This window comes from Antrostomus carolinensis, unplaced genomic scaffold (genome assembly GCF_000700745.2).
Source record: "Antrostomus carolinensis isolate BGI_N321 unplaced genomic scaffold, ASM70074v2 scaffold38761, whole genome shotgun sequence".
Taxonomy (NCBI): domain Eukaryota; kingdom Metazoa; phylum Chordata; class Aves; order Caprimulgiformes; family Caprimulgidae; genus Antrostomus; species Antrostomus carolinensis.
The window spans coordinates 3,872-30,176 of NW_010294156.1; the positions used below are offsets into that span (position 1 = coordinate 3,872).

Sequence of the window (26,305 nt, forward strand, 5' to 3'; positions counted from 1 at the left end):
CCCAACAGTATTTGTAATATGGTTTTTCTATCAGGTTAGCTGTGCTTATGTGTTAAGTTATTCTACATATATAGGTATCTGCCAATGTTAAAGAAAACACTGTTCAGAATATGCATGCTAGAAACAAACTGAGGATATTTGGATGTGTATATATTAAATGTGCAAATTATATAGCCGAGCTCATGATTAGCCCTTTTCCTCCTCTCCCCCATCATACGATGGATTTCTTTTGTGAAACTGGAATAGGGTTACAATAAACAAAACCAATATATCCCATATTGCATTCAAAAATGTTATGTTCTGTGTTATAGCTTAGTATTAATATTTAAATGTTGCTTTCAAACCTAGCAAATTTTTAAAAATACCAAAATTTAAAAACTTTGAAGACAATTTACATGCAACATGTTCCACTTGGGTGCAGATTCTCACATACTTAAATATTTATAGGCTCATAAAAGCATGTCCTGTCCACAAGACAAGTACAATGTTTGACAGCCCACACGCAGATTAAAAATAAAGATACACTACAGAATATTTTATTTGCCTTTATATTTTCAATTTCAGTAAGTAGGAAGTTATAAATAGCACACTGAATCATTATATGGTTGATACCAAGTCATGCTGAACTCTTCAAAATTCACTCTCTTTAAAGACATTTCTTTTACATTACAACTAGATTAAAAATTTATATACATCGTTATAATTAGATGCCCTCTCAGTGCAGGACATTACACAAACTGATCTCAGAAGAAATTTTGCCAAAATATTTCTTATACCAAACAATACAATTTAATCTTCATAGCTACCTTCCATTCTTTACTGAGCTATAAAGTGCTTGGTTATTATAAATAGAGCAAGAATGTCAAAGGAGGTAGCTAGTAGAGATTTGTAATGGATAAGAAACCTTACCAAGTGTTACCACCTAGAAGTATGATTTGATGCTTAATCCCAGATCTCTAAACATCCCAAGCAGCACATCTTTCATCTTCTCTACCATAAGAAGAACTTTCAAGTTGCTTCCAGAAAACCCTAAAACCTTCACCTGCCCAACAAAGATTTTACCCTGGTTTGGATGAATGTTAAAGTTCATAAATATTGATCACTATTTCCATTTGACTGCTGCCAGGATCTCAGCAATGAAGTGCTGTTCTTTTTCCAGCTGTCAAATATATTCCATAGATAGAGAAACTCCACCAAGAAACAAATCCTTCCTCATGAAGTTCCTTGCAGCCAGATAATGATGTTGTACAGTAGGCTATTAAAAATATGAAACCATAATTTTCAGGGTTTTCTACATTTGCATTTTTTCATCTGAAAATTCTAGTCCCTTTCCATTTGCTTTATTGATGGCTTTCACCAGCAGCTAACACTGCACCAGATCCTAAGCTACAGTAATTGTCAAGCAGCCCTTTATTTCCTCTGAATGGCTCAGCAGAAGCATCACAAAGCAGTTTCACAAACTTCTCTATTAAATTATCTTTTATGGAAAGCTTGTATGTACATAAACACACACAAGTCCATGAGAAAAAGTCCTCTTCATACAGCAATCAACAACTGATAACCCATTTTATACAGCTTGGAAATTTAAAAAAATAAAGTTTCATTTTCCACTGTGAACAGAGATATTGAAATACCTAAACCTTTCTGCTACGTATCACTCTGCTGTTGTCCCAACCACAGCAGTAGGAAGACATCTGGATCTCTATACTTGTGTTTCAAAGTCTCCTCCACCTCTCCTCTTTAAACCTGCTCGAATGCATTTGCTCACTCGTGTAAGCTTTTACTCTTAGGTTAACGTTAGTTCTGTAGTATGAGTAATCTTCTCCCATAATTTTCTAAGTAAAGATGGAAGTACTTCTCTTCCAGACAATGTAATTAATTTAATTTTTAATAAATTTTAATACAAAATTTGGAATGGTTAAGAATTTATACATAAAGTCAGCTCCCCTCATGTTCCAGCACATAGGGTATTTTTCATTATTCAATAGATTCTATTTTTTAAGGAATTAAGTCATTAAATTATTGAGCTCACTCAAGATAGCATGTATTTATAGAGGTAGAGTAGGCTTCAGAGATGTAATTCTTACCACTGAAGAATGCACACAGATAACCCATAAAGCATTGTTGTAGTGTAACACTCTCTACTTCATTGACATCCACTGGGACACTCACCAAGAAAATTAGTATTTGATGTAAATTTCCTCTCTGCAAGTACTGTATCCACAAATGAATTATAAAAGCAAAACTTCACCTACCATTCCCCTGTAGTAGTTCTGAAAGTGGTATTTACTAATCTTTTGATGAAAAAGTAAAGCCATAAAAAAGAGAAACTTGCATGCCTACATACAGCCTTACCAATATAAATAGACTTTCCCATGATAATCATGCCAATTTTGTCATCTGGTACTGAAAAATGTAAAAGAAAAGAAAAAACAAAATATCTGAGCATTTTTTTTTTACAAGATTAAGACCTTCCATTTGATATGCCAATGGCAAAGACACCTGGTGACATACCAAGAATCTGCTTTACACTAGACGATGCATCTGTTAAAAACAAGTTTTAAGCCACTAACAAGACAACTTTACATTCTAAAGGTAGCATGTATTACGATGCAACTTATCATGCATTTACTTTTTTGCATAAAAAAGCAAAGACACAAGCTTGCAACATTAAATTTGATCCATATTTCACCACAGTTTTTAAATTAATAAAGTGCAACTGAAAAAATGGGTGCCACAGCTATCTAATTTGCTGTATTATAAGTTTTCAATGGCAGGTTAAAAGTGCCCTATACTAATGTATTCAATACATCACGACTTTGCAGCCTGTTTACTACAGTCCTTGCCAAATACACAAGTGTTCATTTTTTTCATTAGAAAGTTGTCTTCTGACACATAGGAGATGCATCAGGACATAACTGTAATACATTAAAAAAAAAAATTAGAAAATTTAGACCTAATTCATTGCAAAATATTCTTTTAATTACATTAATTTTGTAAAGCAATCCAAAATATTACATGTTTTTAAATCATTATCCCACTGCCCTTCCATTCTGGATTGTTGCCCAAAGTGTATTATGCGGGGTTTTGGGTTGTTAGGTTTGGGTGGTTGGTTTTTGTTTTGTTTTCAGTCTAGTTTTAACATAATTTTATTATAGATTAACTAACTTCTTGGTTTTCCTCTCTGTCAGACACAACTGAATTGAAGGAAATGGACCATTTTAATGAATGTCCTCAACTGAAAACAAAACATTTAAAATACTGAAATACTAAAGATTAATGCTAAGAAGGGGTGGATTTCAAAAAGTCTTCATGAGTTATCACCATAAGAGGTGCTCCAGATCATCTTCCTTACCAACTTTTTTCATCCTACTTCCCATATAACAAAAGCAGACTTCTACTTTCAAACATCTTCTCCGAAATGTTTGAATTTACTCAATTTAAAATTTATTTTAGAAAGGAAAAAACTATTACAAAATAATTCCTTGATCTAGCGTCTTAAGAAGCACAAGAAAAAATTATTTCGCGTACACCTTTAAACCGTAAAGGTGATAGAAACATAGAGCCTTTGTATGTAGCCTAGATTTTGCATTAGATACACTGAAATCACTATTTTAAAAGATACCAGGTTGTGCAAATTAGTACAAAAGGGAGTCTGTCTGTTTCAGCAAAGCAGGTCACAGGACCAACTCTCCAAGACTATGGATTTACTGGTACCCAAATAAAGCACTGCGCTTACCCAAATCATACAGCTCAACAGATTAATTGCTAACTTCCTCAAGGCATAAACAGATCTTTTGTCTGCAGGCTTGTGAAGTATTAATAAGCACAGAATCTAAAAAATAGAAGTATTAACAATTCTTGATATCTCCCTTAACAAGGCAAGATTGGGAAATGGTTTTGGAAAAAAGTCTGCTCAGTTAAACTGGAACTAGGCTTATAAAAGTGCGTGTTACACTAGCAGGACAAGAGGACAATTAATTATCTTACACAGGCTAAATATTTTATCTTTTTCTTTAAAAGTAAATTGTTTAAAGTCTGCTACAACAGTTGAGATGTTCACTAAACTACTGAGTGAAAACGGATACTTTCAGCACACCTTATCAGAAGGTATAACAAATAACAAGTAATGTCAACCCCCCTCCTCCAAAAAAAAAAAAAAAAATCTACCACACCAAGGAAAACCAGAAGTTTTTCAGTCCCAATTCAGATATTGTTTAAATTAAGCAACACAAAACCAAACTACACAGAAATACAGCTCTCAAAATAATTAAAAAATAAAAAACCCAGAATTTCCTCGAATTGTATTATAAATTAGATTCTCAACTATTCCTAGATGGTAAGATTCCTCTCTGATGCCCTCTATAAACCTTTAAGTTTGCAGAAGGAACAGAGTATCTATTAACAAATACATGGCTTAAAAAAAAAGTGTAGTGCCTACAGAAGTGAACTGTCATTCTACAGAATTACCATACAGCTTTACAGAAGTTTGGCACAGTTAATTCAATAATGTTTTTTAGTCAACACCTCAGATTTCTGGTGTGATTGAAAAGGAAAATGTGACAAAAGTCCTCAACACTTCATATCAAATGGGTCATTTCGGTGATAAAAGAAAACAAAGTATTACAATAAGTTACACATCACATACAGAGAAGAATTTTATCTCTTTACAATTAAACTTCGCACCCAATAGCCAATGGTTAAAAATACTCTGAGGAGAGTTGCAGCACTTCTCAAAGGTAGTAGCAGCAAAGGAAAAAGCACTCCAGTAAGAATTATGCTGTTCCCACACATCATTTACCATACTAATTTACAAAAAAAAAAATTCTATGGGCAATTCAGGAGATGTACTATTGCATGTAACTTAACACTGCAAAAGTGAATCCTTCCCATCAAAATCAGGTAACTTTAACAATTTTTAAGATATTCTGTAGTCTTATAATACAGCATTTTAGATAAAATTATTTCATAAATTTCCCAAAATGCTTTGCATTCATATAAGGCAGAACAAAAAGCAGTAAAAGACTTCACAGAATCAAAGCTAAATTTTTAGCTTTTCTTGCAAAAATTAAAAAGTTGTCAAGAATGAAATCTTGATTGTTATTCCTAAAAGAAAACATAGAAATATGCCAGGAAAATTGCACCATATCAGGAGTTCAGGGAATTATTTTGTTTTCTAAGAAAAGAGAGATGTCATTATTCACTGGATTTATAAAACACATTAATCTGAGAAACCTGAGCAAAACACTTCGAACTCACTGGTGGACAAGCAAGTAACCAGTCTGTTCCTTTCTAATTTCAGTAGCTTGTAACTGCTTAGAACAGACAGGTGGAACTCCGTTGTGTGAGCTTTTGCTTTTATTCCTCACCAGACAGGATCCGTGAAGCGTGGCCCTGGGTGTGCAGGCAGTGTGGCTAGGGAAATACGAGGGTCAGTACAGAGGTAATACCTTGTTTCCTTAAGAAGCGCATTCCATGGCCGAAATGTGCACTGTTTCAGTGAACTCAAGTTATTTTCATAGTAGAAATTTCATTTTATGCATATGATTTCTAGTCAGATTTTCCATTTCTCTGAGTTTTGGCATCCTCCTGTCCAATAAGACAAATTACTTTGTAGCATCCTTTTGCTATTTTGACCATCCACATCACATTCATAACATCCAAGACAACACTTGAGATAATCCAGGCGCTCTGGGCTGCAAATCCTAATCTCTGGAAAGCCTCTGTTCCAAATGAGGAAATTACATGGCTGTAATATATAGGCATGACGGCAATCCTCACCACGAAGAACACAACTGTCATCAGCACACCATTGATGATGTTGGCCTTTGAAGATTTGGGATATCCCAGTATTTCAAAAAACCACCTGCAAAAGAAGGGTTCACAGATACCAAGCAGACTTAAAGCCATCTAGTTAAAAAAGGATTTTATTTCATTTTTTAAAATTAATCATTTAATTTATTAATTACTTCCATCCTCATTTCTAACTTATTGCACTGTGTCTTGGCTTAGTTGCAAACTCTTCCATTTGGCTGCATTTTTTTTTCCCCACTTATGCAGTGTGTAATATCCAGCACATTGCAGAATAATATGTGGAAAATCCTGATTTGAATTGTAAACCAGCTGACAAGTAGTGTGCATTTCAGTGACTACTGTGTAATACACTACAATTCAAATTCTCTTTTAAAATTATAAATACAAATTTAATACTTGTTACCACAGTTTGTATGAACGGGCAACTAAACTTCTGTTTCTTTCCCTGAAAGCAATTCTAGCATTGCATTTGGATATGGTAATCTAGAGAGTTCTAATTTCGACTTTCTCAGATTTGGGATTTTCTGACTGCTCCTGTTCAGCCTGAAACTAGAACTTCAGAACCAGATATTGTAAATGTCACTGGATCATGTCACAGCTACGTATGTTATGCAATGGAAAAGGTATTTTCCCTCTCCCACTACTTTTACTGGGTCATAACTGTTCTTTAAAAAAAAAATTATTGCATATTAATTCCTGATTAGAAAGGCGTGATTGCCTAGCACACAGAACCTGTGGGGTGAATTCCTAGAAAAAGGAACAAACTCCTCTAATTCTTTATAATTCACATTTAAACCAGAATAAATGCAAAGAAAATTTGTGCAACAATGGTGAGTTACAGACAGGACCAGAGGAAAATTACTTCCTCTATATTCATGATAGGGAGGGGAAGTGGAATAATCAGTTTATTTTCAGAAGATATGAGGGTAAAACTATTTAACAAAACAACAGTTCTAAAACTGTTTTTTAAAGTAATTTTTAATTTAATTACCTACAGATTACAACCTAGCTAATTACAGATATACTAAAAAGATTTGCCAGACATCCAGCTCTAACAGAAATATTCCAGGAATTCATTAAAAGTGAAACTGAGACAATTAAAATCCAGGCATTCAAGGTGGCATTCCAGCCTGGAAGCAGGATACCACACCACACAAAGTGATTGATATATTTGGCCAGACTAACAATCAGAGCCTGTACTTTCATTGATATATACACTGCAGATTCCAAAAGCAACAAAAACGGGTTTTAAAATACACTGCAATGTACCATTATAGGTAACTGGATATCTGCTTAGCAGCTTCCTTCTCCCAGCAAATTAAAAAAAATAAAAGCCAGTAAATCACAGTTATGATTACAACTTTACCCACCACAGTTCATCATTAATTACATAAATGCTGATACTAACATTAAAAGAGCTAAATTCTTGGCATGGAGACAACCTCCAATTAGATATCCCTAACAACACAGACAGGAAATACAAAGAAAATATTACAGTTCTGAGATTAGAATATAATTTTATATTTTAATAATAGCTCTTTCGGAAATACCAAGAATGCAAACAAGAAACATAATCTAAGTCATTATCATTATCCACTACTTACTATCTTAAGTGTCTGGTTCTCTTCAAATTTAATGAAAAAAAAACAAACCCACAACAAAACATTCGTGCACTAATGAGATGACATCCCTTAGTGCAAGGGACTTTATTATCTCCTACAGTGATTTCCGTTTTTCTGAGAAACCAGTAAATGGCACAGGATCTCACCATAGGCATTTTGAAAGTATAACATATTAATTTCAATAGCCAGATGTACCACAATACTTCCTAACACCACGTTCTGAAAGAAAAGCATCACTATAGGTACCACTGAAACCCAGGATGAAATCCTATCTTGGCAGAAGTCAGTTGGCAGAACAGCCATCCACTAGGACATGAATTTCGATATAGAAATGTAGAATACAATCCCACCTTTTTTTTCATTTTCTTACTCTCCTCCTCCTTGTATTACTAAAATAAATTTAAAGAAGTGTTTATTTACTCCTCAGTTTCTCTGAGCACACAGAGCACAGACTACATTAGACTATAATCTCCTACTCAACTGCACTTGGGAAATGAAAGCAACCTCTGGAAAGCTCCATTATCCCACCCTGCCCTCCTGCAAGTTGAATTTGCCAAGCTAATGTTCAAAAGGGATTTTAGCACAATCACAATCATTTTTATTCCTAAAGATCCGAGGAATGCTACAGTCTCATAAAAGATTCCAGAGTTTACAGTCACAATGTGATAATGGGTAATATCAGACACCCTGTTTGCAGGAGGATTACAGTTCTTATGTGGCTTACAAACCCCATCCTTTCTCTACCAGACACCTGGAAAAGAAAACAGATGCCACACATGTAGGATCAGTAAAGTAGAAATACACCACAAAAAGCACGGGTGAGGAACAGGCATCTGATACACTGAAAGATCTGATCCTACATTGCAAAAAAACAAAAAAAAATCCCCCAAATCCCCCAAAAACCTCACAGAGGAAGAGGGGAGGACTGCAGCACTGCCCTGAGCCCCTCTCCTGAGGCAAAGTCTTCCTGGGGCAAATCCCTGTCCCCAGCTGGGTCATGGTGGCTACAGAGTAAGGAGAGAGGCCACCCTCCCCAGAGCACAGGGCAACTCCATGGACAGCTTTCCCCTACCTGCAGTATGTGGCATTATGATGCTCTGATATTGCCAGCAGCAATTCCAGTACCAGCACTATAACCAGAAGCCATGGCAGGCTTTGACTCTCACTGAGCTCGGCAAAAGAGCCTTCTGCCACTTTCTTCTCTCATCACAAGTGTGAAGATTAACCATTCCAGATAGATTTAGGTGCTTTACTATTTTTCTCATGTAAGTGCTCAAAGTAATTCCCAGAACTATTTTTGAAAGTAAAGAACGTACATTTATATTAGTCTATATATTCATATGCATATATTAATACTGATCTATACATGTGCTGCATTGCAAAATAAACTTCAAATCATCTAGGGCAATGCAATTCAGTTCTAGGATTCTGATGGCAATGTGTTCTTGCTTCTTTTCCTGGTCCATGATACTAAAAAATATCCCTATTGAAAATGATGGCTTTATTATAATAATTCAATGATCATACAAAGGCTAATAATATTATATCTGTGAACTTTTTTAATCAGTAGTTCCATCAAAATTTGGCACTTCATATGAAGGCTGGTGCACTGTACAGGGAACTCGGGGGTGAATACATTAGTTATACGGGTGCAGCTATAGCAGCAAAAGTTTTCATAGCAAAAAAGGCTTCCACACAGCAATGCTTAGTTCAATATATATATAAAGTCCCTTTCAGCAGACATTCAACAACAACAAAAAAACCCCTTCCTAAGTGACAGAAATAATAATGCAGATTAAAATTTAAAATAACTATGCAAAAATTCCCTAACCACTTACCGCTGATTGACAAAAGGAGTGGAGAACTCTGCAAGCAGACGGAAGTTTCCAAAATAAGCCAACAGACCTTTGCTCTGGTTAGCAAAACAAAACAGACACACAAAAATCAACAATATAGACTTGAAATCTCGATGAAAGTCTTCAAGTATACGCAGAATGGTACAATGTCTCAACTTCTTTATTAAAACTGATAGTAAGCGAGTTTGTCAGCTGTGGCCAACTTCCTTGCAATTTCAAAATGAGGTTTATTACAAAAGCTGCAATTGTTCTTCAGGTATCTCAAACCAGTAGTTTCTTACTTTAAATAAATGTTTATAAGACTTACAGTTAAGTGGCCAAGGAAAGCTAGCTAGAGAAGACTGGCATAAGTAGCCATAGCTTATAATTATAATGATACTATTGCTGTCTAAGAGAATTATAAATAGTTTGGATTTCTCAATGTTTAAACAAGCCCTAACAGAAACACTGTAAGCTTCAGAAAAATGTCCCTGCATTGTTTTAGGAACATAATTTGCCAAGATGAATTCCCAACTCTTATTTGGCAGCAGGAAGGGCACATAAAGCCCTTTCTCCTCTCCTCCTCACTGCAGGGGAAACCTTTTCCACCAGCTCTGCTGCAGTCCCTGCCGTGCCCTGTGGGTTGGAAGGGGAGCACATCTTCTCTGTGCCACTACTCAGAAAACTGCGTGGCACATTTACACTGATACACGTTGTAACTGAGCACCTTCCTCCAAGTGACAAAGTACAGCATATCCTCTGCCTTATCGTTTGGTTGTGCTGTAAACAGTATCCCATTACTCAATGGCTGGCTAAGCAGTAGTTTGTAGATGTAGAGATAAAAAGATTTTTTTATTTTTTTATTTTTTTTTTTAATTTCAATAGGTCTCCTGAACAGCCTATGGAGTGTGATGACTCCTGTTTCCCCCACCAAGCGTGCCAATACCCACTACTTCAGGCCTTTCATGTTAGTTCACACTATACCAAACAGAAAATCTGTGTTCTTAATCAAATTCTCTCCTATCTTCAAGAGCCATTTTTGAAATCAGATACTAATGAGTAACTTTCTCTGAAGATAAGAGGCATCCAAGGGCAGAGCTACATCCAATAGTAAGAACTGCTTTAAAATAAATTCACACTAACACTACGCTTTCTATTTACTCCAGAAACAACTAATGAATATTCTGCATCAGGGATTAGCCTTGGTAGTGGTATTTCCATTTCACTAATATTCAGCTCTAATTCACTTTCATCCATGATAATATTAGTAGATCTAATTATCTTCAACTCAAAAGAGAGTATTTACTTGTCAGTGTACTTCATCCCCTTTAAACCATTACATGGGAAATCTGACAGTAATCTGGCTTCTCGACACTTTTAATACTGTAAGCATGGGATTCACACAGTAGGCAGGAAAAGAAACATGGTAAATGAAGTACCAAGTATTTTATAAGATTTCTTTATTTACTGAATTGAGCTTTTCAGGAGAAATTCAGGAGCATTATGCTGGAGGTCAACGGGATTTCTACCAAGTCACATGGGCATCTTTGAGAAATTCCAGCAGCAGCAAAGAGTAACTAAGTTAGTCTTTATCCTAGAACAATACCCTTCTTTTCCCCTTTTCCCTTCAACGTGTGTATGCCACAGATATTTATAGACATATACAGTTAATCATCCATTGTTTCTCCAACCTTAAACAAGAAGGCTCAGCAGATCAGTTTGTGTCATAACAGATTTTTTTTTTAAAGTAAAAATAAAAATGGAACAAGAAAAAAAACCACCACCCCAGAAAAAACATATCCACCTGATTTTAGTACATTCACCAGAGTTAGAGATCACTGACCTATGGCCTTGCAAATACAATCACAAGCAGAACATAACCACTTGAAACCATTTCCTTCTAATTTGCCAAGTAAATATTCAGACTTGTGGTTTTATCTGAAACCCTTTTCTATAACCATGTGAAAAGCCCCTCTGTCAAAGTCTCTCTACAGCAAAAACTGAGAAGAGTTTTAATTTCAGCAGTTAAATTTAAGTTATACATTTTTGTTGAAGGACTGTAACATTGAAAAGGCATGTAGTTACCACAAATGACTGATAAAACCATTTAGAAAATAATGATGATTGAAAATATAAATATGCCTCTCACAAAGCTCATACATCAACCAGTGAAGATTTTTTTTAAACATTAAGCAAATGAGATCTATAAAAGCATTGTCTCCAATCTCATCTGCTTGTTATGTTGCTGGAAAATACAGCACTCACCAGTACAAAATAGTAAGCATATAGAGCTGCCAGGTGATGTATCACGAAAAATTTGTCACCAATTGCCTTCCAGTAGTAAATAATAAGCAACAAATCTACAAAAGAAAAGAAATAATGATAAATGACCTCAGAATAGTGTTTCTCTAAGTTCTAGATGTGTAAATGCTAACATATGGCATTAATTTAAACTCTCTGATTTAATTATGTCTGAAGAGAACACCTTTATCCTGAAGACTTTAGTGTAGTCAAAGCATTAAGCAACAGTATTCTTCCAACAGTTGCCATAAATTATTGCTTTCCACATCAATGAAAGTACAGAGGCAATAGCTTTAGCTGAAACATTTTGGAAGGAAAAAGTAGATCCAGAATCTCATAGCAAGTCTTCACACTTATGAATCCAAGAATTTGGAACAAGTGACACAAAAAAAAAAAAAAAAAAGAGGGAGGTGCTACAGGGGGCACAGTGAATATACAAATACATGCAATAAGTGCAGGGATCTATTATGGGGAACTTCTGAATCAAAAAGTACTTATATTAGCATACAGGGAACCATTTACCAAAAATACTTTGCAAAGGGCACTTGGAATGAGAAGCACGTTTGCTTTATTTAATCACAGGTTTCCAATTACTGCACAAGTGATACAGCGGACCTGAGCTAATGTTATAAGGAAAGCTTTGACAGAAAAGTTCTGTCCTGTCCCATGACAGTCTGAGATTTCAGAATATTTTCTTTTCTATACTGGAATAAGCAATTTCTGCCCCTACTTTCTCCAAATGAGTACTTTGGACTGTAATATTAGTGGCCAAGGTTCCAAATCAAAGACTTCAACCCTGTGCCTTTCCTATCTCCAGTGAGTGCCTTGATCTCTTTTATATTAGCTATCCTCAGGCAGGACTCTATATCATCTGACATAGCTGCTCCACTTCCTATTAATAATTAAATATTAACTATATAAGGAAGTGAGAGAGAATGAGTGGCCAGGTTCAGGTCTCTGTTCAAAGGCATTCATTAATTCATAATGAAAGTCTAATGCATAATTATTCAAAAATAGATACCAATGAATTTAAACACGGGAGCTGAAGTTCTTCCTATGGAAAAAACCGAGACTTAATTAACCCACAGTTTAACTGGGTGTGCTGATCACCAGATTATCAATTCCATTGAGGTGAGAAATCTAGTCTGAGAAATAACCAAGTCCACGGCCCAGTCTCTGACCAGAGAGTCCATCCTAACATGAAAAGTTTTCCCTGAAACTAGTTCAAGTCACGATAAGTTTTTGCTTGGATAAGTCAGCATTATCCCCACACACCATGAAAGAAAGCTCCCAAGCATTTTGTAGCAAAATCCCCATGCCAATTTTAGTCGACAGTAAATAATTAAGAACATAAAATATATGTAGGGGTAAATGCCATACCAAGAAAGTAATATAAAATTTTCATGTTTTATACATGGCTAAATTTTGGCTTAAAGTGAGACTAAAAGGTGGGCAAGCAGGATCCTATGGCATCATTTGGCTCAGCTTGTATTGAGGATTACTAAAATTCTTCTGCCAGCATTCTGAGGTCAAGGGAAGAAACATGATAAAAGCCCTAGAAGTTGTAGATACCCTGAAGGGAGTGAAGGGCACTGTTTTAACACTTTCTCAGTCGGCTGAAGGGCAAAACTGAGCTGGAGTTGGTGGATGTGTATCAAACCATCACAAAGCCACACAGTGGCATTTCCTAAAGAGGTATCATTCCACCTTTCACATCTGCTGGCAAGATCCTGTGATTTCATCACAACCCACAACTCCATTAGCAATTTTAAAAGCCACAGTAGCAACTGTATTGTATACACATATCACATCTCCAGCATAGTGGCTCAGTATAAATATACAGGTTGTATGTGTTATATACACACTGCATAATTACCAGAAATGAGGTAGCCTGTGGTAATAGCAATATTCAGTTTCACAATTGAAGGGTCACCCCTGTAAACATACCAAAAATACACAGTTACAGCCTTATAACAAAGGAATTTGCAAAAAGACATACACATATCAAACACATAATATCCATCAGGTCAGCTTATTCTTGGCCCATCAGTAAGACATTAATAGATTTGGTTAAGAAAGGTCCTAGTCATTAAAATGGATTCCTTTTCCACTCAGATATAAGGCATCTACTAACTACCCTGATCAGGATTACCTCCTGCCTTGGGGTAGAGACTGCCTCAATAGCCAGGCAGTGTGTTATCACTTTAACCAGCACTCTGCGTCTCCATTTTTGTTCTTCTGCCAGCGTTAAAACTTTGTTAAGGATGACAAAAATATCTTGCTCAGCTGGTGCTTTTCATATTCATAAAAAGATGGATGCTTATAGGGATAAAAAGAGTAGAAGGAGACATGAAAGGAATTATTTGCCAGTTCTTTGGAGCCAAGGAACCTTTGAGGAGAAATGCTTTTCAGAGTAGTTTCACACCTTCTGTCCCTTCCCTTTCGGTGCTATAAACATTCAGCAGGCAAAGCTCTTAGTAGCACGTATACAACTTCAGTTCCTCCAGGATGTTCAACAAACCCAAACTTGTGAATACAGCTCAAGAAAGGGAAGCATCCACATTACAGCAAGTAACATTTGTTCTCTCCTCCACTGTCCTCTGTACATTCCTACTGTGAGGAGTTCGGTAAGCAAATCTCTTTTCCTTGGCATAAGGATTTATTTTTTTTTTTTAACTAAGTTGTGCATCTAATCTAGATATATTTTGTGTAAGTATGAATTGAGCTTCAAGTGACAGGTCTACAGATTTATAAAAGGTGAACTGCTCAAGATAAGCTGTGAAAGCAACCTTTTTGTAAACTCATTGAGAAAAAAGGAACACAACTGCTTACAGCCACCTCGAATACAAAGTCTACCTCAGCTAGAAAGCAGCAAAATGCTATTACTTAGCTTTTACTTTTTATACATTTTGGAATGAAGAAGTGGAAGAGAATTCCTGTATTATCACTATCTGTTCACTAAATTTTAAGTATTTCTTAGCATCTAAAACTAACTGCTTCCCTGAGTGAGAAGGTAGCTTACGGAAAAATAGAAGGACTCAGAAAATCAGAATTCTGCCGTTAGGTGAGAAAAAACATTACCAGGAGAGCCTGGAGCTCACTCCATCTCTTAAGACTGGCCATAGAGGCACTCTTAACTACAGCTTGAGACAGGACCATTTTTCCATGGCTTCAAAACCTGGTTTCATGAGCTAGGTAGGTTGTGGGCTGAGTGCTTCTTTAGGTGTAGGTCTTCTGAAAGTCACAGCTAGACACGCAGCTTAGACAGATGTGTTCTCACAACTTTAGCAGAAAATCTTTAAATAGTTACAGCCCTCCCATCAGAGCTCCAAGCTGCAGCAGCATCACAATCAGATCTGTAAGTGCTCCAAATACACTTCAGCACATCATCACCAACACTAAGCCTATGCTCAAGAACCTTCATATTCTTCTCCAGGAAAGATGCAAAGGATCAAGTACATGAAATTGGTTCTTTGATATTGGTAAATGTGACTTAACTGGATGAGACAGGCAATTATTCACTTCCTTTTTTTCTTTCCATGAGAACGGTAATCTTGCAACAAACCTGCTCTAGATATTCTAAACCAACACTTCAACAACATATATGCCTGCACTGCCCATCTCTCACCTCCCTTCAAGAAGATCCCACGTTAGAAACCCAAATTAATCTCACTTAATGGGAAACTTAGAATTTAGTCTAAAATCTTCTAGATTTTCTGATCTGTCTCCTTGAATGGGAAGAGCAATGGCGCTTATGAGCCCTGATGTTTGCAGCCTAGTTTTGATGCAAGCAAGAGCCAGGAATGACAACCAGGAAGTGACTGGAATAAGCAAAAGGGAAGAGCTGTCTGTTTTGTGATTGCTCAGAAGGCATGTGTGGCAAACGAAATACACACCAACAGGCACAGGCAGATGCAACAAACAAAAGTCCACAGATCAATTTTCTTCAAACTTCTTTGCAGATACAGAGTCATATAAAATGCTAATCAAATATCAGACTTCAAAAAGTGTCATGACTACAAAGTGGACAGTCATACAGAAAAGCCTGCTCTTCTGTGAAGCTACAACTTAATTCACTTATTTACATGTTCTCTCTCTCCTTCCTTATCTGATCTCTACCACCTCCACATTTTCTACTGTATTATTCTAACCACTGCAAAAACAATTTCTACATCATCTGTGTTAGCTAGTCTGTATTACATATAGAAAAAAAGGCAAAGTGTTATTAGAAATCCTAGACCATCAAAAAGGTGTATGTCCAGAATGCTGATGCTTCCCTGTAACTCACCAATGCTCGAGGCTTTATTATCCTTTGTTAGGATCTATTGTATCTAGTTTCAGGCATTACCTGACAGTAACACCACACCCTCTCTCCACTGAACCCAAACCCTTAGCAGGACTCCTGATTCCTTTTCAAACAGACGGGTATCATCATCACTATGCATTTAAGCTTTGCACGAACCCAGAAGTTAGGCTGACATACGTAGAGGCTCAGAACTTGTGATTTTCCATTGTAGATACAGATACCTTTAAATCCCACAGAAAATAACTGATTGGAAACCACCATTCAGTCAATGACTACACAAAGACAGTGGCAGTAACTAGAGGGAAAGCGTGTCTGTATCAAAACCTTCCCAGTAGCTGGAAATCAGAGCACCTGTGTAATGTTTTCAGGCTACCTGGGCTAGAACAGTGCAAGAAAGCCACGTGAAGGATTCCTGGACTTACAAAATACTGAAACCAGATTCATAAATGTTAATAAGAGACTCGTACAGAAAGGCTTATCCATCCTTCATATCTGTAGATGACCAAGCCCCACAGCTTATGGCTGCATTTCAAAAGGGCATTCAACTTCCAGACTGAGCAGCCTTGCAACGGTCCACCTGCCATTTCCCATATAAATTGGCTTTTTCCTCTTCAGACTTTTTCAACTGCAATCAAGACTTTGTGGATTCAGCTACAAATCAATGTAAAAATGATAAGCAACTTAAGGCTTAATGTACAGCCAAGCCATAAAGCAGACTGGAAAAAAAATTGTTAAAGCTCTACATGGTCAGCTAAGGCTTTAATTACTGTGTACCAGGAACCAATATGACATATGGTGGAATTAATAGACTAATGCATAAGAGTAACATAAAAGTCAGCCTTAGAAGAAAATACATATCTGCAAATTCTGAGGAAACTACCCTACTATTCTGGCTTCACTGTCAGAAGAAAGCCTAACACAACATTGTATTCTATTCACAGGCTGCATACAGATACTTGTAAAGCCATGGGCAATATTATGTTTGGTCTTCCTTTGTACTTAATTACTTGCATGAACACAAATTCATATCACTGCAACTACTTTAAATACACTAAGTAATACTTCACACATTTAAGAATTATTAGTTTAATAACTAAAAATACTCCACATCTACAGTGTGTTCTGTGCACTTTTAATCGACAAATTCTTGAAACCACTAAGATAATTTTGACCGAGAAACAATTTACAGAAACACTGCCATGAAATGAACCTGAAGCTTTGATCTTAAACACACAGATTCCACTACATCTTTTATTTATATTTATATAGATATAAAGTTCTCCTTACTCTACCAAATGTAAATAAAATCACTAATAGCCATCACTGTAAATGTATTCAAACAGAAGAAACTCTTTAGAAGCAACAGTAGAAATACAGCAAATGATTCTCCCCAAAGGCAGATGGATTTTATCTTTTAAGATTTAAAATTTTTTCATAATCTAGGATGCTAAATTTCCATAAGCAAGATTAAGTTTTCAATGCAGTATACAAAAATACTTAACTTTTCTCAAACTCACTAAGAACAAAAAAATGGTTTGATTACTGCTTAATCTGAATTCTTCCTGGAATTATACCAGGAAAATTTCATAAACGTGCAGACTCAATTTATTTATCATCACCAAGAGGCTTTTATTTCTGCATTTCATGACTTCTTGTGTACTGTTTATAACAAGGTTGACTCAAACAAACCAGGATAAAAGCTTCTATCTGATAAAGCTTACTGCAACACACACTGAGATAGTTATAATAATGTGCTGCTTTTGAACATGGTTAACAGATCTCATATTCAGACTGCAACTGGTCTTTCTAAAGATACCAGAATGCAATAAAAAAAATCCAAAATAACCAACAATTCAATCATATATCACTACCTACAGAACAGGCCAATGTTGTCTAAATTTGTGTTATGAATTAGCGTTACATTTATTAAAGCCATGTAACAAGTCAGGGGCAGAGCACTTCAAGCACCTAATCCTGTCTAGTCCACGCTGCATTGTCATTAATTTACAATATCAAAAGAACAGAACAAGCATCAGATGTTAAATTTATGTAAGTTTAAACTGACTCATAGTATGGTCCTTTAACAAGGTTAAAAACAACAGTCCATGACAGAAATACAAAATGAAACTTAGTTATGACCTCTTCCTTCTATATGGAAAGAGTTCCAGAGGATAAGTGAAATGTCAAAACATCAATAGCAATCTATAATTAACTCGACTAAAACAAAGGCATCTTGTTCCTCCTCCCTCAAAAAAGTGTGAAACAAAACAATATAACTAGAAATCAAGAAAAAGTAAGTTTAATATAGAATATTTTGTTAACCAGAGAAAATACTAGAAGTCCATTTATTAAATATTCCTATCGCTTGTGAAGACAACGCTTGAAACTTTCATACTTTTTTAAAAACAAAGACTGATTGAAGCTTTATGGGAGGCAGAAATATAAACATCTGAATTTATCAATTTAGAAAAATTTATTTTATACATAAAATAGGACCCTCCAGCTTTTTCCCCACACAGACCCCCCCTCTAGACCTGCAACAGCATATTAATTTCACTTTAAAATTATTAGAGTGAATAGCATAGTTTCAGTCAGGCTGACTTACAGTTAAACTCTTGGTTCTATGCTTTTGTAATTTTATATGCTATTTCAAATCAATTGCTTGTATTTGTTCTATTCCACTTCACAGAGATACAATGCACTAAGACATTAATACTGACAAAATAACTTGGAATTATCAAATAGTACAGACATAAAAATGGACACATCGCAACTGTGTATTTTAATGGGAAATTAATTATTTCAGTAATTAATACACTGCACGATTATTTTTTTCCCTCTCAATTATGTTATTTTCTTGTGTAAACACAACATTTATGTAACATGACTTACCAGAGACGGTCAGCATTAACAGCGTCATCGTACAACAAAATATACAGGCAAAACCCACCAACCACCAAGGCATGGAATGTGGACACTGTCCTGAAAGAGAGATCACAGTCACAAGGAGGTACTGACATTTACAACTTCATATACTGTGCTGAAGGTAGGATGTTTCCAAAGACATTCTCAACTGCATCCAGATACTTCTGTGGCATATGATCAGCTCCTCTTTACACTGCATCCAACCACTTACACAATGGCAGGTGGGAAACCAGTTAAAAAGAAGGAATCTATTAGACTGGGACAGGGAGAGCAGGGGTAAATAGAAAGTCAGGTCTTAAAGTAACTGAGATCTACATTTTCCTCCAATTATCCCACATGTTATTGAATCTTTAAAGACAATATGACATCCAGTTCTCTAACAAATACTGTACTGTCCCACTGTCTGGAAAATCTATAGGCATTTCATACTCACATTGATTCATGAGTCCTGCAACAGCAGGTTTCTCCTTTCAGGCACCAAATTAATAGACGACCCATAATAAATGTGCCAAGTTCAGATTTTGGAAAGAGGGGCATTAAATGAAAAATCCTATCAAGGAAAGTTTCAGAAAGAATTTTAAAGGCATTTGAAGTAGATTCTGGTTTTCAGAGAGAAAACTTGTATAACAAAAGGTTGTACCTGAGTATCTGAGGTATAACAGCTACAGGTTCATATGAACTCACAGCTTTAATTTATTTTATACTCCTCTTGTCCTACATAAAGTCACAGTAACCCGAGCTGCCTTGTCCATACTTGGGTACTGAACACTTTTTTTTCCCCAAAGACACCAGTCTCAAGTATACAGGCTGCATGCACACTGTAGATAAACTGTGAATGTTAACAAGCACTTAAAGAGAATTACCTATTTACAGAGGCCCCAGCAGGGTCTCTGCCAGCACGCAGGCCAGGACCATTCCTGCCCTTGTGAGTCCACATGTATTCTTGGAAGGTAGAACAATGCAATGGGCATGGGTCCAGAATGTATAACCTTGTTCCTCTACCATGGGTTTAGCACTACTATAAACTGCACCTAATACCGTGTAACTACTGTCTGCTTTTCCACTTTTAAAGTGTGACTAGGAAGAAAAAAAAACTACATGCCAAAACAGCTCTACAGAATCATGGATACTGTTTGAAAGCTGAAAACTCAAAGTTAGATGCTGCGCGATCAGAAACACCTTTGCACCATATTCACAGCAAGAACAATATGCACACAAATGTATACATGCTGTTTAGTTATTAGTCTTCTTTGTACATATTGAATACATGTATTTGCAAGTTACTTATATTTTAAATGTGCATAAGTCACTCCCACGAGTCTAAACTCTACCAGGCAAGATCTGAAGAAAACATCCTACTTCCTGTTGAAGATTTGGTAAAGGAAGAGTAAATTATAACCCCTCGTCTGTTTCCAGAAGTTATATTATCATCTATTGGCATTAGAAGATTCTGTGACTTTTCATAAAATAAGTCTCTATTTAAAATTAGTTTAAAGAGTGTTGTCATGCTATTTTCAGCAGCTTTTCCAATAGCGTTCCAAAAAATTAATGGAGCTTAATACAATAAAAATAGCCAAATGTAACAGGCTGGATGAGAACATTTACTAACCATTATAGCACAGGTTGCTTTTTTATGTTCTTTTCTTTTTTTTTAGCAAAGAAAGAAAATTTAGTTATCAGAATTTTAATGATAATTAATGGTTTAATTAAAATGCAACACAGAATTAACAGAGAGCTAGAAACTTCACTTCCTTTTTAAAACAAAGCATGGCATATAATATTAGTTTTTGAGAAATACTTAGAATTTTTTAACTTTAGAAAAAGATAATGCTGAAAGAAGTAAAATTTGTCCTAGAATATAGCTCATTAGTTTACAGTTGCAATTTGTCGCAGGAGTGGCTGTTTATCCAAACCTTAGTATTTAGAATACAAGCTATACACAAGCACAGCAGTTGAAGGGGGAGGGGGAAAAAAAAAAAAAAAAGAACAAAGGGGGGGAAAAAAAAGCAGATTTCCTCCTTAACTCTAGACTTTGAAGTTTCTCCACAGAAGAGAGGACAGAAGAAGGGAAATAGTGCAACATTCCATTTTAGTATTGAATCTAGGTCAAGCTATCAAGCTCACTATGTTTCCCTGAAATTACTGTCAAAGCTTGCATCCTTTAACTCCTCAATAAACTGCAAAGAAAAAAGTTGCACTAAGAAGTTGCATACTTGTTCCTTTATTATTGAATATATGTATTTTTTCACAACTGCTTAATAGCAGTACAAACATGTATTGTAAAAGAGATGACAGGAATTCATGCACGACAAATTAAAGTGATACTACATCTGTGTTGAAGTATAGTTTTTAACTCAATTTGAGCCTCTGCATACTTAAGATTCCAGAAGCAATTACTTTATTGGTTCTTAATTCTTAAAAGGTCAGAATTAACAAATTGACAGTATGGAAAACACAGTCCAGAGCTGCAGCTCAAATGCTTGATTACAAACCGTAACAATACATTTTCAATGCTACAGCTCATTTCAGCAGATGCCTTCTTCCAGACCCAGCTGAGCTGATAAAAATGCATAACCATCCTCTGTGCCAGTTTCCTTCAGGACTGCCAACAAAACTATTTCTGTGAGCACTCTCTACACCAGTTCCATATAGGACAAAATAACAAACATCTACTTCTAAATCATTTAAATTAATCCAACTTATTTTACTGGGAGACTGAAACTTTCTCTACCCGCACAGTTGTCTGCAGAGTACATAAAGGTCCATCTACATTCTCTGAACAGATAAGATACTCCTTGAGGTGTCTCTTCATTTTGGTGAAACATGCAGTGAGGCAGTTTGACAAAACACTGTGTTTGGTCAGGAGAGTTAAATCAATCTTTTGTAGGAACACAAGCAGTTAGCCTTTCTTTTACTTCATACCCTCTTCATGTATAACATCAACAAGCTGTTGATGAACAACGCTTTGTGTTTCATGCCTTCTAACTCCAGAACTAAATGTAGCACTGGACCACTACACTCATCTGTGTACCAACATCTACATCCTGCTATCAACCCCAAGAAAATATGTGGAAAGTTGTAAAAAAAAAGAACACAGCCTGGGGTGCTGTATCAGCTTGAGTAGTTAAACACCTTACTACAAAGTAGCCCAGAGATTACAGAGCAGTTTATTTCCAGCACACTTGTGATGTGTGAAACAATTCATAAGTTATTATGCAAAGCACTACAACTTAGCATAGTGCTACCAGGCATGGGATACGTTCTCAGAAAGCCTATTAAGCAATTCAAGGGTCACTTGATGTGGCTTAGAGACAAAAATTCAGCTCTAACAGGATAACAGTTTAGTTTAGTTTTCCTGTCTGCCTCTATTGTCAATTGCACTGATATAATGAATGGCATCCTACAAAGTTGTTCTGGCAGATAGGTAATTATTCAAAGATCGAACTGAAATTAAGATGGTGCCTTTAAGAACACTGCAGGTGGACATTTGCCAAATGGAAGGGCAAGACTATTTGAGTTGCTAATGCTGCCTAGAACAATGGAAACAACTTTAAAAGTATCCACTTGATATTGTCTTTAAACAGCACTGAGGAGGAAGACTGATATGACTAATGCATTTTGAGTGCAGTGACAGCCATACAGTACACATTTTTGAGCTTCAAATTTGAGAAACATCTGAAAAATATTTTAAAGTTGTAATAGCCTACTCAAGCATAAAGTTATACTGTATCAATTCATTTCAACCAGAGAAGCTTGTGCACTATATATATACTCTTTCAGAGTAGTATATTGCAAATGTGATCGTCCCATTTGCAATTACTACCCTATACTTTCTTTATGACTTAAAAAAAAAAGAGAGAGGAAGGCCCTCAGGAAAGATTCACAGGGTCGAACAAGTTTTTAACAGTGCTCAGTCTGAGGAGACAAGTGTAATGCAGGTGGATCTATCCCAGTGATGGAACTGCAAAAACACAAAGGGAGTGGGGAAGATTTTTAGATTGGGTCTCCACAACTCCTTCCTGAATGTGTACCCTGTGTCTGTCACAGCTTCCCCCTTCTCTTCTTGCAGTCTCCTTCCCCACCAACACACAAATGTACCTGTCTAACCCTGCCTCACTCCAATACTACGCCAAAGATTTAATGAATTCCTTGGAAAACCATAACTTATCTAAAACAGGATGTAGTATAGTAGCACTGAGAGAACAGAGAGCAGTATCTTTGCACCCAAAAGCATGACCAGAGGTACAACAGCTTTTAGGTCACAGAATAAATTGCAATACTTTTGATGTTCGTGTATGTTTGGGGGAAAGGAATTTTGTACCTCTTCTCTTTACTAGAATGTCACAGAGAAGCCATTTAATATTAATCCCCTTTACCTTATTACCTGTCACTAGTCACTGTTTTCTTTTTCTACTGACTTTCACTCGGGCATCACCATCTAATGAAGTGTTTAATGCACAAGCGTTTGTAATGCTGTGTGTTCAAGATGGAGCCTCAGCATTTTACACTGGGAATTTCTCAAGTGCCTAGAACCATCCCTCTAATCTTTACAGATGTTTAACTAATAACATTTTCTGCAGTTTTATATACCTATACAATCGGGTGGTTCAGATGTTGACAATTTCAGGTAGTTCATTAGCTGTAGTTTGTTTTGAACACTATACCTTGAATTCCATTCGATCTTCCTTTTTTGGCTGAGATTGTTAAAACCAGGTGTTACTCGTGTGGACACCCAAGAACTCAAAACATGGAACAGGAGCTGAAATACGGTAAAACTGGCAACAGCAATGCCAATAGTCAGGTTGCTGAAGGAAGCCATTGTTCTTCAGCCTGTGAAGAGAAGCAGAAGGTAATTTCAGTCTATTCTCCATTTAGCTATTTTAAGCTGCCAAAGAGGTGTTTTTGACAACTAACTTATCAACAGAAATATTATTCACTAAAAGTTTCATCCTGTTCAACATTTCTACTTAAGGCTTATCATATATAAGTATCCCCAAAATTCTACATGTAAAAGTTGCATCTTGTTTTGGGGTTTTATTAACATTTGTATACTATACATTTTCACTGCCTGAAGTTGCATGTATTTTTTCTGCACAGACAGGGCAGGGAGGACCACTGACCAGTGCAAACATTGTCTCAGAAGCCTCCACTCCTGTCCTGAGAAGTTCCAAAGTTAAAACTTGTCTCATTCTTATTAGATTCACTGCTGCCAATGGGACTTTAGAAAGCAACAATGAAATCAGATAAGTGTAGAAGAGAGATTTTTCAGGTCAGCCTCAGAAAGTACTAGCCCCCCTGTAGCTTTATGTTTGTATACTTCACAAAGACAGTGGTTCTCGATTTGCACTTTGTTCACAGTTGAGGGCTTCTCTTTGTGATAGTGCGTAGGTTATTGTATTCGAGCTTTTTTTCTTCTTCGTGTGAAAATCTAAACTTTGCACAACTTCAGAGTGCACTGAAAAGCTTCCTACCATCAGAGCAAATGCATTTTTCAGATGCTGGATGTTTAGCTACTTTACGAGGCCTAAATAAATAGCTAAACAATTCCCAAACATAAATCTCCATCTCTAAATGCTTCAGCCATTTCTCCTAAGTCACCAATATTTTGCAAGACAAAATGACATTTTCCCAGAAGTCACAAACTTCTGACATACATCTCTAGTTAGATGGTGTTGTGAAGTTTTATATTCCAAGACTGTCAAAGGTTACAAACTCATAAAAAGTCAATTTGTATTAAGTTGAACAGAAAAGGGGAAAAAAAGCCAAATGGCTTCAGTTAAAATATTTAAATAACTGCTGTCACTTATTTTAGTTTTACTGAAGAAAAGATCTAAAATAAAATGAAGACTTAGAGGCTAGTATTATTTGATGTTACTACGACAACCTAATGGTCAGTAAAACCTGATAAAATTATATATACACTTATGTCCACCTTTAGCTCACACGCACTATAGAATGAGGGAATGTGCCTTAAATTTTTGAAATTGTATCTGCATTGCAGATGGAAAGAAACTTGAACTTCAAGAGGAAAAAAAACCCAAAACAAACCAAAACAGAAAGAAAAGTTAAAATAATAACTTTTTAAAAAATTAAGTACAATATTCTCACCTGGAAGTGTAAATGGTGAGTATATTGAAACACAGTTTGGATTTAAACTTAGAACTTTAACAAAAGTTGTATTACATATAGATCAGGAGAAAATAGTTTTTTCTTAAGAGATTTTGAAGCAGAAGGTTCAATGATCTCGAACTTTTGCCCTCCTCCTCTTTTTTTTTTTCTCTCTCCCTAGAATTGAAGAGTTAAAAAAGAAAGAATTATCCGAAAACTTCATCTGACTACTACCCCCAGTAAAAGCTACAGCTATAGAAGCAGAATGCAGGACAAATGAGAGCAGATTTGCAGAGTGAAACATGCATCCATATCATATGGATTTCAAGTGTTTACTTCAGACCAGCTTTAATTCTGTCCTTGGGACTCCACAGTTGTTACCATTGTATCTGATGAGCTCTTTGGGCCGATCTTCCTGCTCAGTTTAACCCAAAAGGAACCCAGCTTACATGCCCTGGGACAGCTACACAACACAAACCACAGGACAGTAAGTGAGGGTGATCAGAAGATTCAGTTCTTAAGTGCATTTTTACTCCAAACTAGAATTTGAATGTACACACACTGCAGTGCATTGCAACAAACCCTGGTTCATTCTAGTCGTTTATCTGATAACCTGTTCTGGTTCAGCAGCATACTGGTTTTCCATACTTTTCAATGTTAGTCTATTAAAACTTCCAATTTCAAATACTGTTCTGAGTCTTCAGTATTCTCTCCAATAGTTTTTACGCTGCTGTCCACATATTTCTCCATTTGCCTCCACTGACCAAGAAGATACAAAATACAAATCAAATTTTATGCACTATTTACACAAAGTGGTAGAGACAATGGATGTTAAGCCTGATTTTCTAAAACTTTTACATTTGAAGGACTAAAACAATCAATTCAAATTTATATCATCCAGTTTAAACCCACTGATAAGCACTGTACAGTGACCATTCCAGAATCTACACTCAGGGCCAAAACTCTGTTATTACATCATCTCATTTGTAGTAAGCAAGTCCTCTCTTGGACAACATAAGGAAAAAAATCAGTTGGTTTGATTCCTAAAGTGTGTGAAGAAAGCCAAAATGCATGTTGAAGACAATTCTCTTAAAAAAAAAAAAAAAAAAAAAAGCAAAATCACTGAACTTCAATCACACCTGCTCCCTCCTTTTGACTAAAATATAGCGGTTCTCATGATGTTACCAATTTTATTCACCTGCAATGACTATACTAGCACCTCTGAGTTTCAAAGACACTGACATAATCTCTTCAACAAAAGAAATCCATGTTTTGTTTTGTTTCCTTAGCACCATAAGATTTTATTAGATAAATAATGTTTCTGTGTTTGACAGGTACATTTTAGTACAGGAGATTGCAAGAAATGCATTAGAAGAGCTCATCTTTCCTCTAAG

The 26,305-nt window shown here is 36.0% G+C and overlaps 1 protein-coding gene across 1 annotated transcript; it reads right to left on the minus strand.

Moving 5' to 3' along the window:
- Positions 1–5,442: 5,442 nt before the first annotated feature.
- TLCD4 (TLC domain containing 4) lies at positions 5,443–23,635 on the minus strand. Its single transcript, XM_010177543.1, has 6 exons — positions 23,468–23,635; positions 18,771–18,860; positions 13,449–13,507; positions 11,537–11,631; positions 9,275–9,348; positions 5,443–5,866 (listed from the first exon to the last, which is right to left on the minus strand). The coding sequence occupies exons 1-6, from the start codon at positions 23,620–23,622 to the stop codon at positions 5,551–5,553; spliced, it is 789 nt and encodes a 262-aa protein (XP_010175845.1). The 5' UTR covers positions 23,623–23,635; the 3' UTR covers positions 5,443–5,550.
- Positions 23,636–26,305: the final 2,670 nt, after the last annotated feature.